At 47.1% G+C, this 16568-nt stretch overlaps 1 protein-coding gene and 1 non-coding gene across 3 annotated transcripts in view; one reads left to right on the forward strand and one right to left on the reverse strand.

Moving 5' to 3' along the window:
* Window positions 1-11423, reverse strand: part of NBAS (NBAS subunit of NRZ tethering complex) — a 300840-nt gene extending 289417 nt beyond the window's left edge. For both annotated transcript variants that reach the window (XM_040992846.1, XM_040992845.1), the window contains exons 1-5: window positions 11298-11423; window positions 9695-9749; window positions 4196-4232; window positions 1778-1855; window positions 1039-1086 (exon numbers count right to left, since the gene is read on the reverse strand). In XM_040992846.1, coding sequence (XP_040848780.1) covers window positions 1039-1086; window positions 1778-1855; window positions 4196-4232; window positions 9695-9749; window positions 11298-11414 — 335 coding nt within the window. In that variant the 5' untranslated portion in view covers window positions 11415-11423. The remainder of the gene's footprint in view (window positions 1-1038; window positions 1087-1777; window positions 1856-4195; window positions 4233-9694; window positions 9750-11297) is intronic.
* Window positions 11424-15532: 4109 nt separating this feature from the next.
* LOC121165431 lies at window positions 15533-15639 on the forward strand. The gene has a single exon (XR_005885226.1). It is a non-coding gene; the product is annotated as a U6 spliceosomal RNA (small nuclear RNA).
* The last annotated feature ends 929 nt before the right edge of the window (window positions 15640-16568 follow it).

Here is a 16568-nt window from a genome sequence, read left to right on the forward strand (position 1 = left end):
TCACCCTATTCTGTCATCTTGATTGTTTGCTAATTTTCTGAGAAGAATTAGGGCTTGCCTGCAAAACAAGGTCACCCTCAATCCTTGAGTGGCCATCAATTGATTTTGTCATTACAGATTTCCCAAAGAATTACTCATCTTTTAGTCAGGCACTATTGTTGCTGTTTCTTTCATGCTGATGTGTCACTCTAAAATAAAAGACCTGGAAAGCCTGGATTAGCAAAATTTTTGGATCCATTTATAATGCCACGGAACGGCTCAAGAAAACAAGAAATGTTCCTATTCTCAAGTAACACATACATCTAGCACAGCCATATTCAACTTACTGCATAGTGCCAACAGAGCCAAGAGGCCATGCCCTTCTTTGTAGCTTCCTGAGGTCCATCTAACTTAGTGATAACTACGTCCTTGCCCTTCTCTATACTTTCCTGAGGTCTATCTAACTCATTTAGTAATAACTAGTAAAACCCAAGTGGTTCCCTGAGTTCTGGAAATTAGGGCTCATGAACCGAGAGACAACAGTAGAATGATGTGGGAAAACCAAAACTAGCACGTTATTTTGACAAAGTATCCTTCCTCCTTCTCACTGGCGATCATTACTTCCTCACACATCAACAAATTCAGCTATTTAACAGTAAAATTGTTTCATAAACACTCATCTTAAAAATCTTTCCAAGGCAGGCATTTGGGCTCGAAGTGAAGACGCCACCATGAAAGTGCACATCTCATATTAGTGTCTGCAGTCAAGTGCCACCTGCACCTCCGATTCTAGATCCTGAATAATGCACATCCCGGGAAGGCAGCAGGTGATGCTCCCCCTCCCGTGGGAAACACCTGCTCCAGCTCCCTCCCTCCCAGCTTGGAGCTCAGCAAGGCACCTGGGGAGCGAGCTAGCAGGTGTGAGCTTCCTGCGTGTCTTCCCCTCTCTGTGTTTGTGCATATGAAAAGCAAGATTTTATTTTTTTAGTTTTAGTGTCCATTTATCTTGTAAAAATTTTTCAAACAAAATATTAAATAAGAACCATATCAAATAATTACCTGATCTCCACACACTGATCTTGAACAGCTGCCAAAAGCTTTCCATTGCTTTCAGGAAGAGAAAGAGAAAACAGATTCTGATATGAATAACTAAAGTGATTCTGTTTTGAGGACTGCTTTAACAAGTTAAAATCAGCTTTGAATTTTCACACACTTTCATTATTCACGTTTTGCATTACTGTTAGTTGATTACAAGGTACAAAAGCACACAAACTCATTCAATAGATCTTGAATTAACATATTTAAGTAATATTAATCACATGCAACACGGGGAATGTTTGCAAAATAAAAACCAAAATTGAAAGTCATCAAGGTTGGGCCCAGCGGCGTGGCCTAGCGGCTAAAATTCTCGCCTTGAATGTGATGGGATCCCACATGGGTGCTGGTTCTAATCCCAGCTGCTCCACTTCCCATCCAGCTCCCTGCTTGTGGCCTGGGAAAGCAGTGGAAGATGACCCAATGTCTTGGGACCCTGCACCCACGTGGGAGCCCTTGAGGAAGTTCCTGGCTCCTGGCTCCAGATCGGAACAGCACCAGCCGTTGCACTCAATTGGGGAGTGAATCTGACGCAAGATCTTCCTCTCTATCTCTCCTCCTATCTATATTTGACTTTATAATAAAAATAAATCTTTAAATAAATAAACCTTTTTTTAAAAAAGTCATCAAGATTGTAAAATTAACTCATAATTAATTTAATTATCCATATAAAAAGTATTACATGAATTGTACACAGCCTTACCTTGCAAGTACTAAATGCCAGTTTATCTGCTTATTAATCAAGCGAACCAGTCCATCAGGAAGCAAGAAAGGTGCAGGGCTGAAACCACAATACATCGGCTAGCTTAATATCTGCTCATGAGAACCACAGGTTGTCAGCAACTCCTACCAATGGAATATACTTCTACAGAGAGAGATTGGGTTTCAACCCATTAGGATATAAAAATTTGAATATTAGAAAACCTCAAACCAAAACTTACTTAGTATCTAACATTGAATCATATACATTTTCCTATTTCCAAGAAAGCGTTACACTGTGTTCAAAGGTGTCAATGTTGAGTCCTTCCCAGGGAGGAGATCTAGGTGCCAACCACAGGGCAGAACGTACACCAGCCTTTCCTGCTGGGACCAGCTAAAGATTCAGGTTCAGTCAAAGACACATTCTAGTACAGAGTTGAACTCAGAAACACAATGAGGAATTTCCAACAGCCAGAAATGAAGTTAACTGCAAGAACTGGGAATAGAAGACAGAGGTAAGAACCGAAAACAGGACTTAACACCCAAGACGGGAAACGAGCTGACAGGCAACATGCCCAGGCAGCCACGATGTTCAAACGACTGCACCACCAACATATGGAGAAAAAGGAACTTGTAACTGTGTGCCCAGGCCACCTCGCGGACTCCCACACCCCGGCCTGCACCTCGGGTCTACAGAGTGGAAAAGAAATCTCCTATGAGCACTAAAAGATACACGTACAACAACTGAACCACTCAAACAACAGAGCCACATGTACAACAGAACTGCCATTTCACGGTACTCTGGGATACAGGAGCCCCCAGCCCAGACGCACAGGGAGGCCACACACAAAAGACAGGAGGACAATGCCCACCAAAAGGCAGCAGACACAAGCAGATCACAGAATAACGCCTGAAAAAAATCACGCGAACTGGAGGAAAATCATTGCAATTTCACAAAAAACATGAAAAAGAGGAAAGACATTATAGAAATCAAAAAATGCAAATATACTTTTAATAAACATTTGAGATAGACACATTCCTTTTTTAAAACTACAAAATACTTCACTTCAAAAGACAGCTACAGAAAATTATAGTGGAGATATGAACTTTGCATGTGAATACCACTTCCACGAGGATGACAATTTCTTCTTCAGGAACGCAAAGTAACAAAATGAGATAAAGCAAGAAAAGGCCATCTGATCAAACACAACAAAACAGCTAGAACCACTTCATTCACATATGGACACAAGCCACATACACCGCATCTAACAATTTGACACTCAGTGTATTTATATTTCATACTGAAAGCAAAAACAAACAAACAAAAAAAATCTGTGAGGGAAAAAAAACACTTGAAAGAACAGGGATCCTATACGGGCGCTGTGATCCCATATGGGCACCGGTTCTAATCCCAGCAGCTCCACTTCCCTTCCAGCTCCCTGCTTGTGGCCTGGAAAGGCAGTCGAGGACGGCCCAAAGCTTTGGGACCCTGCACCCGCGTGGGAGACCCAGAAGAAGTTCCTGGATCCTGGCTTCGGATTGGCATAGCATCGGCCGTTGCGCTCACCTGGGGAGTGAATCATCGGATGGAAGATCTTCCTCTCTGTCTCTCCTCCTCTCTGTATATCTGACTTTCCAATAAATAAATAAAATCTTTAAAAAAAAAAAAAAGAAAGAAAGAAAAGCAGAAAACAAAAAAGCAAATCCCAGAGAGAAGTACCAAATGGCTCATTTCAAGAACTGCACAATTGCTAGAGAATTTAAGATCCAGTGTCCCCAAGGAAAAAGCAATCTAACACTTTGAGTTAATTATTACATATGTATCTAAAGCAGAATCACTTGCTTCTAAAGCCAAAACCTAGCCATTATACTAAAATAAATAAATAAATAAATGTTTGGTACACCAGGAGTGAAACCTAAGTACGTTCTCTCACGCACAGCAACGAACGCTGACCAGAAGGGCCTACTGAACGTTAAGAACCAAATCGTCTAAGATTCACGAGCAACAGATCCAAGAAAACCCATCAAAAGAAGCACAAGTCATTAAATATTACAATAATGACAAACAGGACAAAAGTCACACAGAAGCTACGAGATAGCAGGCATTTCCAACATCTGGCGCAACTGACGTATCACAGACTGAAACTCCTGTTCCATAGAAACGGATTTCACTTGATTATCAGTGTCTGTGTCATGATACAGAACTCATTCAAGAAAACTGCAATCTGGTAACACCCATAAATACCCGGAATGTTCCGGTCAATGCATGCTGGGTTTTTACCTGCAAAACTTTTATAGGGTGCAGTGTGGTAAGGCGATACACAACTATAGGGTTAGCAATAACCCCCCCTTCAGCATTTTACCCTGCTTGGGAATGCTGTGCACCTGGGGCACAGGCTGTATCTCAGAACTGAACACTCACCTGTACCAGATATATTGGCGCAAAAATAATAGGTGATCTGTAAAAAAAACATTAACAGCACAGTCAGACACAAATCGCTTGGCCTTTAAAAGGCAGATTCACAGATGAGAAATCTAAACTATGCTAAAGAAAATAAACATGCTGCAGACCAATTCATTAAAGAATAAAAAACAAAGAATACAACGCTTAAAATTAGACAAGGAAGAAATCTAAAACAAACTATAGTTTTCAAAGTTAAACATTTGTTTATACCGAACTCTATGCCTGCATGTCATTCAGAGCCTTGGAACACTTCCTAACGATTGAAGCAAGAGTGTTCTGAAACGCTGACCCTTCTGTGGGAAGTGCTGACAAAACCAGGGTTGAGAAGTCGCACTATTTGCCCTTGAAAACTGAAGTCTGTGCGTAAAAATGAAGCCAATATATGCCAAACAAAACCTTAATAATAAGTGTTTATATGATCCTATGAAAGCACTTCAATGGCCTGGTGCAGTAGCCTAGCAGCTGTAATTCCTCGCCAGGATCCCACAAGGGTGCCAGTTCGTGTCCCAGCTGCTCTGCTTCCCATCCAGCTCCCTGCTTAAAGCCTGGGAAAACAGCTGAAGGCGGCCCAGGGCCTTGGAACCCCGCACCCGCGTGGGAGACCCAGAAGAAGCTTCGGGTTTCAGATCAGTTCAACGCCAGCTGATGTGGCCACTTGGGGAGTGAATCAGTGGGCAAATCTTTTTGTCTGTCCTTCTCTCTGTATATCTGAGTTTCCAATAAAGATACATCTTTTAGAAAGTACTTCAGGGCCCAGCGCGGTGGCACAAGTGGTTAAGGTCCTCGCCTTGCACGCCCGGGATCCCATATGGGCGCCGGTTCTAATCCCAGCAGCCCCGCTTCCCTTCCAGCTCCCTGCCTGTGGCCCGGGAAAGCAGTCGAGGACAGGCCAAAGCTTTGGGATCCTGCACCCGCGTGGGAGACCCGGAAGAGGCTCCTGGCTTCGGATCGGCACAGCACCGGCCCTTGCGTTCATTTGGGGAGTGAATCATCGGACGGAAGATCTTCCTCTCTGTCTCTCCTCTCTGAATATCCGCCTTTCCAATAAAAGAAATAAAAATAAATCTTGGTGGGTCTCAGGACGGGGCGTCTCATGCCTGGATCCCGGACAGCCGCCATGTGCTGAGCTGTCCCCGGGCCTGCTGGTTCCGGGGGCCGCTTCCTTCGGGGTGAGTAGACTGAGGGGGAGGCCTCCGGGATTGGGCAGGCCCGGCACCCACCCGCCGCCCTCATGGGGCGGTGAATGGGATTTGGGAGGGGCGCGACCTTGGGCCTGGGTTATTTAAACCTCCAGCACCTCCTGGCAGCTGGTGGGTCTCAGGACAGGGCGTCTCATGCCTGGATCCCGGACAGCCGCCATGTGCTGAGCTGTCCCCGGGCGGCCAGTGCGCCATTTGGTGCCAGGCTCCGCCTGCTGGCTGCCCGGCCGGGGAGCTCTGGGGATTTGGTTCTTTGAGTTGCTGCTTAATTCCCTCCAGTTTGAACCCATTGTGCTTCTTGGACCTGAAACGGGCAGTAACTCTTCCTTAGCAAAACTTTAAATCACTAATAATTCTGAGTACCAAATACCAGTCAAGCAGAAGCTAGGGCTTGGGGCCTGTCTTGCAAAAGTAGCTCCAACAGTTGGCCAATGTGTCAACTGGTAATGGAACAGAGTAGATTAGGCACGACTGAACAAACCTTAGCCCACAAGTAAAACTAGAAACCAGGAGGGAGCAGAGGTCTTGCCGAGCTAGGTTCTTGTACCTGCTGGTCTGTGGGAGCCAGGGACGCTAAGCCACAGTGTCTAAGGCAGAGGTCGGGACAGGTGAGGAGCTGTGCCAAGCTGAGTCAGAGCATCCATTGGCAGGCAAGTGATCTATGGCTGGGAACAGACCCGGTTGGGGAGCAAAGGGGACAACCCTAGCTGGGCTGAGGTTCCCACCAAGAGGCACATGGCCTGGAAGGGGAGCTGCGTTCTGATCTGGAAACAGTTGTAGTCTCCCTTGGCACAAGTGTGGACTGGGATTGGATGCACCGAACCGGGCCGGACCCCGACTCCCCCTGGTGTTCTGGAGGACCAGGGCAGATGTGGGATGGACCAGGCAGGGTCTCAAACCCCTACTGAGCCATGTGTGAGCCAAATGTGGGTGTAGACAAACCATGGCTGGGCTGGAACATCCAACAGCAAGAACCAGATTGGGTGGAAGGCCAGACAGGAAAAGCCACAGTTCCTGTTATTACAGGAGGTGGACTGAGTAGGGTTGGCTCATGGACCCACTGGTAAGCGTGAAACCTGGCATTGGGAGAGGTTCTGATGGAGGAGCCTGGGCAACTCCTCTGGCAGGACACAGACCAGGCAGGTAAACGCAAGAAACATGATAGGAAACAGCCCAGAAAAGGCCATGGAAAGCTACCCACTGGCATACAATTGGCTGATGTGGGGGCAAGACCAGGCTGAATCTGTCCACATTATCCACTGGCAAATCCAGGCACCAGTGTGGGTCGACCTAGGGTTGGTCGCAACAAAGACTAGTGCACATTATGGAATGCCAAGGTGAGGTTGCCTGTACCGGAAGGGACCGCAGCGCCCTACCAGCCTGAGAACAAGAAAGGAAGTGGGCAGAGCCGGCAGGGGAATAAGGGAGGGTTCCTTTGCAGGACAGCTACTTCCGCAGGAGAGCATGGGCTGGGATGGGGGCAGACCAGACTAGGCAGAGCTACCACACCTGTGCGCCTCATGCGGACCAGATCAGGGAAAAGCCGGGCTGGGCGGATTATTCCTACTGGTGCAAGCAAAATTAAAGTGGGCAAGGGGTGTTTGGGCTTAGACACAGCATCAACTGGAATCTGGGAGTGGGAGAGGCCTGGGAGGGAAATAGTGGGCTCATCCCTCTTGGGTTACCACTTTCACAGGACATAAAACTAAGATAACTAAGATAGCGGCTGGGGTGGAATGGGGTGTGGGACAGACTGGATTACTGCTACACTTATTGGCAAACCAGGGTAGGGAGTGGGCCTGGTGGGGGTTATTGTGGGTCGCTCCAACCTAGGCTGCAGCTCCCGCTGGTTTATGTGAGGACCAAGTATGTGCTGGGCAGAACCAGGCTGGACTGCAACACCCATTGGTTCCAGTGGAAGTCGGGAGTGAAAACAGAACCAACCCAGCAACTGCAACCACCAGCTGATTGGAGCGATAGACGGTGCCAGGCCCTGTACTTGTTAGCACATACAAGAAGTTTCTTTGGAGATCTTCCTAATCTAAATGCTGGACTCAGAACCCTAACGAAGAAAAGAGAGAAGACAGAACAGGTCAACCAACCATCTCAGCTATGATGGACTATGTCAATCAGTTGATTTTTCAAAGATCTCATAGTGCTTGGAGTGGCAAGATTGACAGCGATTCATGACTGTGGCAATATCAAAACCACTTGAGCAAGAACCTCAGAGCATGCCCTACATCTGGGACCTGGGGAGGGTGGGACATTGGGTGGGCCTTCTCCCTTAAATAACCCCCTTTAAACATGAAGGTAACAATATGGAAAACATACTAGTATTATCCACTTTCATGTAGCCCTGGAACCTTCTTACCCTAATTAACTATGTTAAAAATGTCAAAATAAAATCATAAAAAAAAAAAATAAAATAAAATAAAATAAATCTTTAAAAAAAAAAGAAAGTACTTCAAAAAGTTCATGGAAAATAAAAGATGATGTGGGGGGGAACTGTGGCACAGCAAGTAAGTCAGCTGCTCACAACGCCAACATGCCACATGGGCTCCAGCTCGTGTCCAGGCTCTTCTCAACTTCTGCCCCATCTCCCCAACAAAGGCCGGGGAAAAGCTTAGGAAAATGGCCCAGGTACTTCATTATCTCTGAGTGCTAAAATGAGGAATAACTCACTATTCTAATTTATAGTTTATTATTAAGCTAGTTTTCCATTACTACAATGACATATTTGAGGCAACCAATTCCAGAAGGAAAAAAAATGTGCATTTGGTTCACAGTTTGAGAGGCTCAAGTCCAAGATCGTGTGGCCCACGGGCCTGGCTCCTGCTGAGGGCAGCAGTGAGGGAGTGCTGAGGCCAAGCAGAGGAGACATGACAGGGCGAGCCAAGAGAGGGGCAGGTCTAAGGCAGGCTTTCAGAGCAGCCCTCAGGACGACGCCTTCCCGGGCACCGCCCCCACTTGGCCCACTCCCAAACGCCACAGCTGGATGCTCTACACTCAGGCATTTACTCAGAACTTCCAGGTCTAAATATCTGTATCAATTGATGAGAAAAATCATATTCAGAGTACAGCATGTTTAACTAACACAGTCTAAATTCTATACTGTGAATATTTTCAACTTGGATATATTCTCCAAAGTTTTGAAATCTCAAAGCTTTTGTTGTAATGAAAATTAAGCATGTTCCTTTATAGGAAAATGATAGCTAATTTCAAAATACACAATTCTTTTGCAATTAAATCTTCACAAGTAACTTAACATCAGTAATATAGAAAACGATAAAGTTTGGGATCAGAAAAACACGAAGTAAGATTCCAAATGAACGTCACTCGGCAAATTTCTACTTATAAAACATAAAGGCCGGGCCCGGCGTGGTGGCCTAGCGGCTAAAAGTCCTCGCCCTGAACACGCTGGGATATGGGCGCCAGTTTGTATCCTGGCAGTCCCAAGTATTCCAGCTCCCTGCCTGTGGCCTGGGAAAGCAGTAGAGGACCACCCAAAGACTTGGGACTCTGCACCGGCGTGGGAGACCTAAAAGAAGCTCCTGGCTCTGGGCTCCAGATTGGTTCAGCTCCAGCTGTTGCGGCCACCTGGGGAATGAACCATCAGACAGAAGATCTTTCTCTCGTCTCTCCTCCTCTCTGTATATCCGTCTTTCCAATAAAAATAACTAAATCTTTAAGGGAAAAGAATAATAAAAGCATAGCAGCACACCCCTTGCTACTGTGGTAAAATCGGTATTCTGCTGAGTGAGTCTGTAGAGCCCAAACAGCGCCAACTCACTAAGCACCCCCTAGACTCTCATTAGATCCTGTGTAAGCCCCCCAGCAATGAGATCAATGTCCCAGCTAATCCAATCTGTAATGCTGACGCTCCTGACCAGACGCATCTGAGACAGCACATGAGCCATTGGGAAACTCTCGCTGCCTTCCCCATCCACGACTGCGCGCCTCGGTCACTGCGCCTCTCCCCCGCCCTGCACTCACACCCAGGCCAGGAACACACACAATGTCAGCTGCAAGCTGCACTTCAATATAAACACACACGCAGGAGAGCATACCTGGGTGTGCATGCACAGATACATGCAGAAACACACACGTTAGCTGAGCACACGTGCCACTGGCCTGCAGGCTCTGCGCCACCAGCCCAGAGCACCTGCTCAACTCCCTGAACTTCCTAAAGCAGCTATGGAAGAAGAAATGAAGAAAACAGTATACTCACTGCAGACAGAGAAAAACCAGCTGTACTCACCTCTAACTGCCTTCGTGATGATAAACGATGCTCCCTGGTTTCGGCTGCCTCTGGGCTACAATTCAAAGAAAAAAAAAAATTCACATTTGGTCATCTTCTAGTAAAATTTCTTACCCAACAGGTGAGCATACACTTCTCTGCCAAGACTCAGAGTGCTGGCCCCAGTGTGTATACTGAATTAATAACTGCTTATAAACAAAGACACTAAAGGTACAGTAGGGACGGGGCAGTGGAGGCACTGCCCCCTACACGAGATGGCAAGACTGCAACTGGCAACTGTTGCCAAAGCTGCACACAACACCCAGAGGCCCAGCACCGAGGCACTACCAGCTGAACAGCCTCCTGAAGCCCACTGCCCAGCTAACCAGCAAGCTGCACTCCCAGGAGAAGGGATAATGTGGCCTACTAAATTCCTCTCTCCATGCAAATTCGCTGAGCAGCTGTTGTATATCCACAGAGGCAATAACACACTAATAAAACACACACTCCGACTAAATTAGATAATCGCTACATTAGGTAATTCCATAAATACAGCACACTCACTCCCACAGACAACACTGTACACGGGAGGACGCACCAGAGTGCTGCCCAGAGCAGCAGCACAGCTCAGCTCCTGCCAGCTCCTGCCAGCTCCCTGCTGGCCTGGCTGAGGGCAAGCACGCTGACAAGCAAGGACACCCACAGCACAGACACCACGCAACCACAAAGCTTCCACAGAAAAACCTTCATGGATCATCCAGTTACACAAGACACAAAGGTGAATCAAACACGGGCAGAGCGAAGTCACGAGTCTAAAAGCAACTGAGCAACAGCAGCGCTCCGGCTACTGCGATGGAGTCGGTGCTGTGTCTAAGTCAATCGTGGAGTTAGGGATTCTGAAATGTTACTGCAGTTAGCCAGGGAGTGAGGCGAGGGACAGAAGGCGGGAGCAGCAGCTTCCCAGCTGCACGACTCAGGGAACGTCCGCATTATTGAAGACAGAATTAAAAAAAATTAATTAAACCTGTGCATGCTTAAACACCAGCACGTTATTCAAGACAAAAAGAGAAAAGCACCTAACAGAGGAAAACTACAAACGCCACGGAAGGAGGTCGTTTCTCCAGGAAACGCTCAGGAGAGAGATGCTGACGGAGAACTCGCACCCGTCGCCTTCCTTGGTCGCTATTCAAGGTCCTCTGCTGCGACTGGCCCTCTCACAGACACCTGCTAAGCTCGTCACCCCCGACACCCCCAGGGATGGGGACCCCACCTCGGCCAGCAGCTCACTGGAGGGCGGCTGGGGAGAGCCCCTCGGCGCCTCGCACGAGCACCTGGGACACGGGCGCGCGAGTTCGAGGCTCCTGTGATGAGCCAGGCAGGCCCAGCGGGGAGCCCAGTCAGACCCGCGACCCGCACTGTTCTAGAACCGAGCGCGGCCGCCGTGCGCGCGCCCTCGGCGACCCCCGCCCGGGAGGACTCGCAGCGGCCGTTGCCACGGCGACCGGCCCGCGCCCAGCCCTGCGCCCGCCCACCCGGTCCCCGCTACGTGGCTCCGGCTCCGCGGCTCTGCCCGCCAAGCGCCCCGCGGCCGAGCGGGCTGCAGCCGTGGGACGGCCTGCTTCACCTGGACTTCGGTCTCCGCCGGCCACTCGGTGTTGACCAGCAAATCATAGAGAATCGTCTCCTCCTCGCCGTCTGCAGTGCCTGAACTCAAAGCCGGCGGCGAGGAGGACGCCGCCATGATTCGCCTGGCTCCGGGCGGGGAGGAGGGGCGCTACGGCCTTCCGCAGGGGACAAACTTCCTTGGACGCGGCCGTCTTTGATTGGTTTAGAAATGCCATGAACCTGCAGGGGCAAAGAAGCCTTGGTTTGACCCTTTTATAAATAAGGGGCACAATGAGTGCTTGTTTGAGGCATGACTTGGGGCCTGGGCCCTGTGCACCCCAAATTAACTAAACTACATGGAATGAGCCAGGCCATTTAACTTATCTAGTCATCCACAAAGCAGAAATAACGCAAGCACCTCCCTGAGATGCTGGTGTTCACTGCATTCTTTGCCCAAGATCAACCTACGATCAAGCAAGAGTTCACGCAATGGCTTTTTTTTTTTTTCCTTTTTAAACTTTTATTTACTTGAAAGGCAGAATTGCCAAGACAAACATGGAGACACACCTGCCTGCTTACTCCTCAAGACAGGGTCTAGGCAAGGTGGAAACCAGAAACTCCACGGAATCCCCTGTGTGGCTAGCGGGAGCCCAGGTGTTTGAAACATACTGTACGCTCTCCCAGGCACATGAACAGGGGCTGGCTAGGAAGCAGACCAGTCAGGACAGGCACCAGTGTCCATATGAGATGCCAGTGCTGCAGGTGGAGTTAACTACCAAGCACTGGCAAACCACACTGTAACTTTTTGAAATAAATGCCAAAAAGCCATCCCACAGCAGACCAAGCCAGTAAAAGGAATGGGGATGGGGAGGATGCCACGAGGGAAAGAGTGAAGGCCAAGGGGTCTACAGGGGCTTTCAGAGGCTGCAACAATACGTAGAATTTGAATCCAGTGGGATGGATTGGGGAAATGATGGAAGCAAAGACAGGCAAAGCTGCCAGAGAAGGAAGGCTGCACCAAACACACGTGGAGAAGGGCTCGGACTCGAGGAAGGTGAAACGGCAAGCGTGGACCCACCTGAAGGCGTGGAGGGCAAGAACACACGTCCTTTGACTTCATGCTGGTAGTCATGGCTCTCAGTGTTGTCTGCTTGAGTTACTGCCTTCCTCTGAAGCTTACAGAAATCTAAGATCACAACAGAGCTGAAGTCCCAGTGTGGCTCTTCGGGTTTTGACCTGTACTCTGGTCTTCACAGCATGCATTATCAACGAGACCTACCAGCATTCTTCAAGGTCCAGAGAATTGCACACTGAGAGATTACAACACCAGGAAGCCCTTCAATGGCTAGAAGAGGAAATGAGTGCTCTGGCCAGCAGAGCCAGTAACGTGGACAGGGAGAGGGTCTGGGGATGGAGCACCAACAGGAGACCAGTGATGGTGGAAGTCTCTGTGAAGTCTCCCTGTATCGTGCCTTCACCTCTCCTTATATACTCTTCCCCCTTCATCCTCATTTAGCAGGATATTGGATACAGATGAGTCCAATTAGTCTAGGTGGTTTTTTTAGCCGCAAGCCCAGTTCCTATTCCTGCCCATTCCAATGAGCATTAATCAACTCCTTAAGCCAGAACAAATGAGCACTCAGCTGATCAAAGGCCAAGATGGACACCAGAGCATCACCGACTTTTATCAAGGAAAATTCATTATGAAATTTTGGTTTCCATGAACTATCATAGTCATCTGGTCAATTTATTAGTTTAGTAGAAAGCCTGATTGATATGGCCTGAATTTACCCTCCCAAGATTTATCCAATAACATATAATGTACACTGTGGTGTTATTAACTTATGACATCTGGCCAGGTCTGTGGGAACCTCTGCACACTCAAGAACAGCATTACTGGCCTATACAAGAGACCCAAGGGAGTGTGCTCAGTCCTTCTACCAAGGAGGATGCAGCAAGCAGGGCCGTCTGGAAGGAACAGGATCCTCACCAGACACCAGATACACTGACGCATTCATCTTAGATGTTCCAATCTCAAAAACTGTGAGCGCGACATTTCCACTGGTTGTAAATATCCCAGTCCAAAGGATTCGTTTACAAGCAACTCCAGTGGAACAAGATACAGTATCTGGTTGGAGATAGTTTAAGTCCTGAGTAAGTCATTCTGAAAAAGAAAGGTCATGTTTTCCAAATATTCAACATGAAGGATAACTCCATAAAGTACTTAAAATAAAAATCAAAGATAACTGTAAAATACATATCGTTGTCATCTTGGGCGGTCACTCTGCTCTAAGCACCACGACAGGTACTTCATTATACCTTTTCTTTGCTCCTCTCTATAAGGCTGCAATGCTATATTGATCCACGTATCTGCTCCCCTGTGATCTATCCATGGTGAGATACTAGCAAAGTGAGGTTCTCACTGTGAGCAAACCAAGATTACCTACAGCTGATGACAACATCACCATGACACATCTTTCTAATGTTTACATTGTTGATAGAGAAGGTATCATCCACAGTATTGGGTATTATTTCCATTTCCTTTTTTAAAAAAAGACTTATTTTATTGGAAAGGCAGATTTTTTTTTTTCCTGCTTCAAATGTTTTTAATACTTAATGTAGAAACTCTGGATCTTGAGCACCTAACGAGGGCAACACGGTAGAACAATGATCTTCTCCACTCAAGGAATACTTGGAAATATCCAAAAGTGGCAGGAATTCCTTAGCAAGCAATATTTGTGTCTCTGTGTGCCCGGGTTGCTAGGTGCTGGGATGCCGCAGTGATGGGGTGCCACCCCCTGGAAACTCCTTGCCAGCAGTTCAAAGCATTCAAGGAAAAGATGACCAGTGCCTCGTTCTGGAATCTTCTAAGAAGTGATGGCATTTGACTTGATCCTTTCCTGCATGTGGAATCAGCCTGCGAGTAACTCAAGGATTGCTGTTTGCAAATTCTTGGGTAATTGGGTGTCTCTGTTTTTTTTTTTCTTTTTCTTTTTCTTATTATTGTTATCACTTTAGGATACAGTTCTGGGCCTAGTGGCATGGCCTAGCCTTGAACACACTGGGATCCCATATGAGCACCGGTTCTAATCCCAGCAGCTCCACTTCCCATCCAGCTCCCTGCTTGTGGCCTGGGAAAGCAGCTGAGGACAGCCCAAAGCTTTGGGACCCTGTACCTGTGTGGGAGACCCAGAAGAAGTTCCTGGTTCCCGGCTTCAGATTGGCACAGAACCGGCCGTTGCGTTCACTTGGGGAGTGAATCATCAGACAGAAGATCTTCCTCTCTGTCTCTCTTCCTCTCTGTATCTGACTTTGTAATAAAAATAAATTAATTTAAAAAAAAGATACAGTTCCATAGGCCCTACATGAGATTTCCCTTATCCCCTGCCAAAGTTCCTCCTCCCACCCCGCCACTGAATTCCCCTATATTATTACTTTAGTATAGTTCTTCATAAGCAGTCATATATTCATCATTGTGGGCATGGACAATGGCAGAGAGTCTAGCATGGAAAGGCAGACTTAAAGAGAGAATGAGAGACAGAAAAGATTTTCCAGTTGCTGGCTCACTCCCAAAATGGCCCCAACAGCCGGAGTTGAGCCAATCTAAAGCCAAAGCCAAAGCCAGGAGTCTTTCGTGGGTCCTCTGCAAGGACATAGGACTCAGGCCATTCTTTACAGCTTTCCCAGGCCACAAGTGGGGAAGTGGATTACAAGGTGGAGCAACTGGGACATGAACAAGGGCCTATATGGGATGCCAGCACTTTCAGGCAGAGAATGAGCTAGTTGAGCCATCACACTGGGCCCCCTTATCAACCTTTTCTATCATGGGAAAATTGCATATGAGATATTTAATGTCTTTAGAAGCCTTTGAGTAAAAGAAAGAACATCGAAAAAATTTCCCTTTTGTTCCTGTCCTCTCAGCACATCGAGTGTGTTCAACTAAATTAAAACACAAGCCCAACGCACTTTGCTGAGGACCATAAAAAAATCCCACCTTAAAATCAGACCAAAATCACTCAAGTCTCCCAGAAAGGAATCACTTTTATCCTGTTAATTCCTCAGTGTAGAGCTATCATTAACTGATAGATTCACTTTGTAGATGCTCGGCTTTTTAGCTCCTGTCAGCTAAAAAGCCCATTAGGCTAAGAGCCATTAGTGATTCGACATTTAACCTTTTCGTGCTTCTGCATATTGGAAACCTAAGAGATGAGCTTATCTTATGAGGTTATTTCTAAATTTGAAATAGCAAAAATTGTGCTCGCTTCGGCAACACACATACTAAAACTGGAACGATACAGAGAAGATTGGCATGGCCCCTGCGCAAGGATGACATGCAAATTTGTGAAGCGTACCATGTTTTTAGTTTAAAAAATACAAAAAAAAAAAGAAAGAAATTGCAAAAATTAAGCTGGGGAGTACCAGAAATCAAACAAGAACTGTAGTGTGTATCTCTATTCCCAAATAAAACAAGACCCTCCAATAAAACTGTTAACCTTGACACCAAAATCCTGGACTCTGTACCGTTGCTTATACCTACAGTGTCATGACGCACAGAAGGGACGGAGCGCTGGAGTTGAAACTATAGTTAAAAGGCTATACTAGGGCCCAGCACGGTGGCGCAAGTGGTTAAAGGTCCTCGCCTCGCACGCCCAGGATCCCATATGGGCGCCGGTTCTAATCCCAGCAGCCCCGCTTCCCTTCCAGCTCCCTGCCCGTGGCCCGGGAAAGCAGTCGAGGACGGCCCAAAGCTTTGGGACCCTGCACCCGCGTGGGAGACCCAGAAGAGTCTCCTGGCTTCGGATCGGCATAGTATCGGCCCGTTGCGCTCACTTGGGGAGTGAATCATCAGACGGAAGATCTTCCTCTCTGTCTCTCCTCTCTGTATATCCGCCTTTCCAATGAAAAAATAATAAAAATAAATCTTTAAAAAAAAAAGGCTATACTACTGTAAAACTCGGGACCATTGGGAGGGGACCATCTGGAGGGGAAACGGGCAATGGAGAAAAAGAAGGGAAAGGGTAAGTCTGCTATACCTATCAAACTGTAAAATGGAAAGTCAGAATAAAAAATTAAGCTGGAGCATTTAAATGCTACCTGCTGTAGCTGTCAACATTCATGCTTGGTTGACTGGTGCACTAGTTCTTTATGAAGAGTACACATTTTCATCATAATAAATAAATGACATTGAGGTCAATTCTAGAAACTCTGTTTCTTCCAGAAAGTTGTAAAACTAAGGTTACTGCTTCTGCTTCCATAGACTTTAAGAGTCTCACAGAGTATTTTGGCAGTC

This window comes from Ochotona curzoniae, unplaced genomic scaffold (genome assembly GCF_017591425.1).
Source record: "Ochotona curzoniae isolate NIBS_2020 unplaced genomic scaffold, NIBS_Ocur_1.0 contig_883, whole genome shotgun sequence".
In the NCBI taxonomy this organism is placed as follows: Eukaryota; Metazoa; Chordata; class Mammalia; order Lagomorpha; family Ochotonidae; genus Ochotona; species Ochotona curzoniae.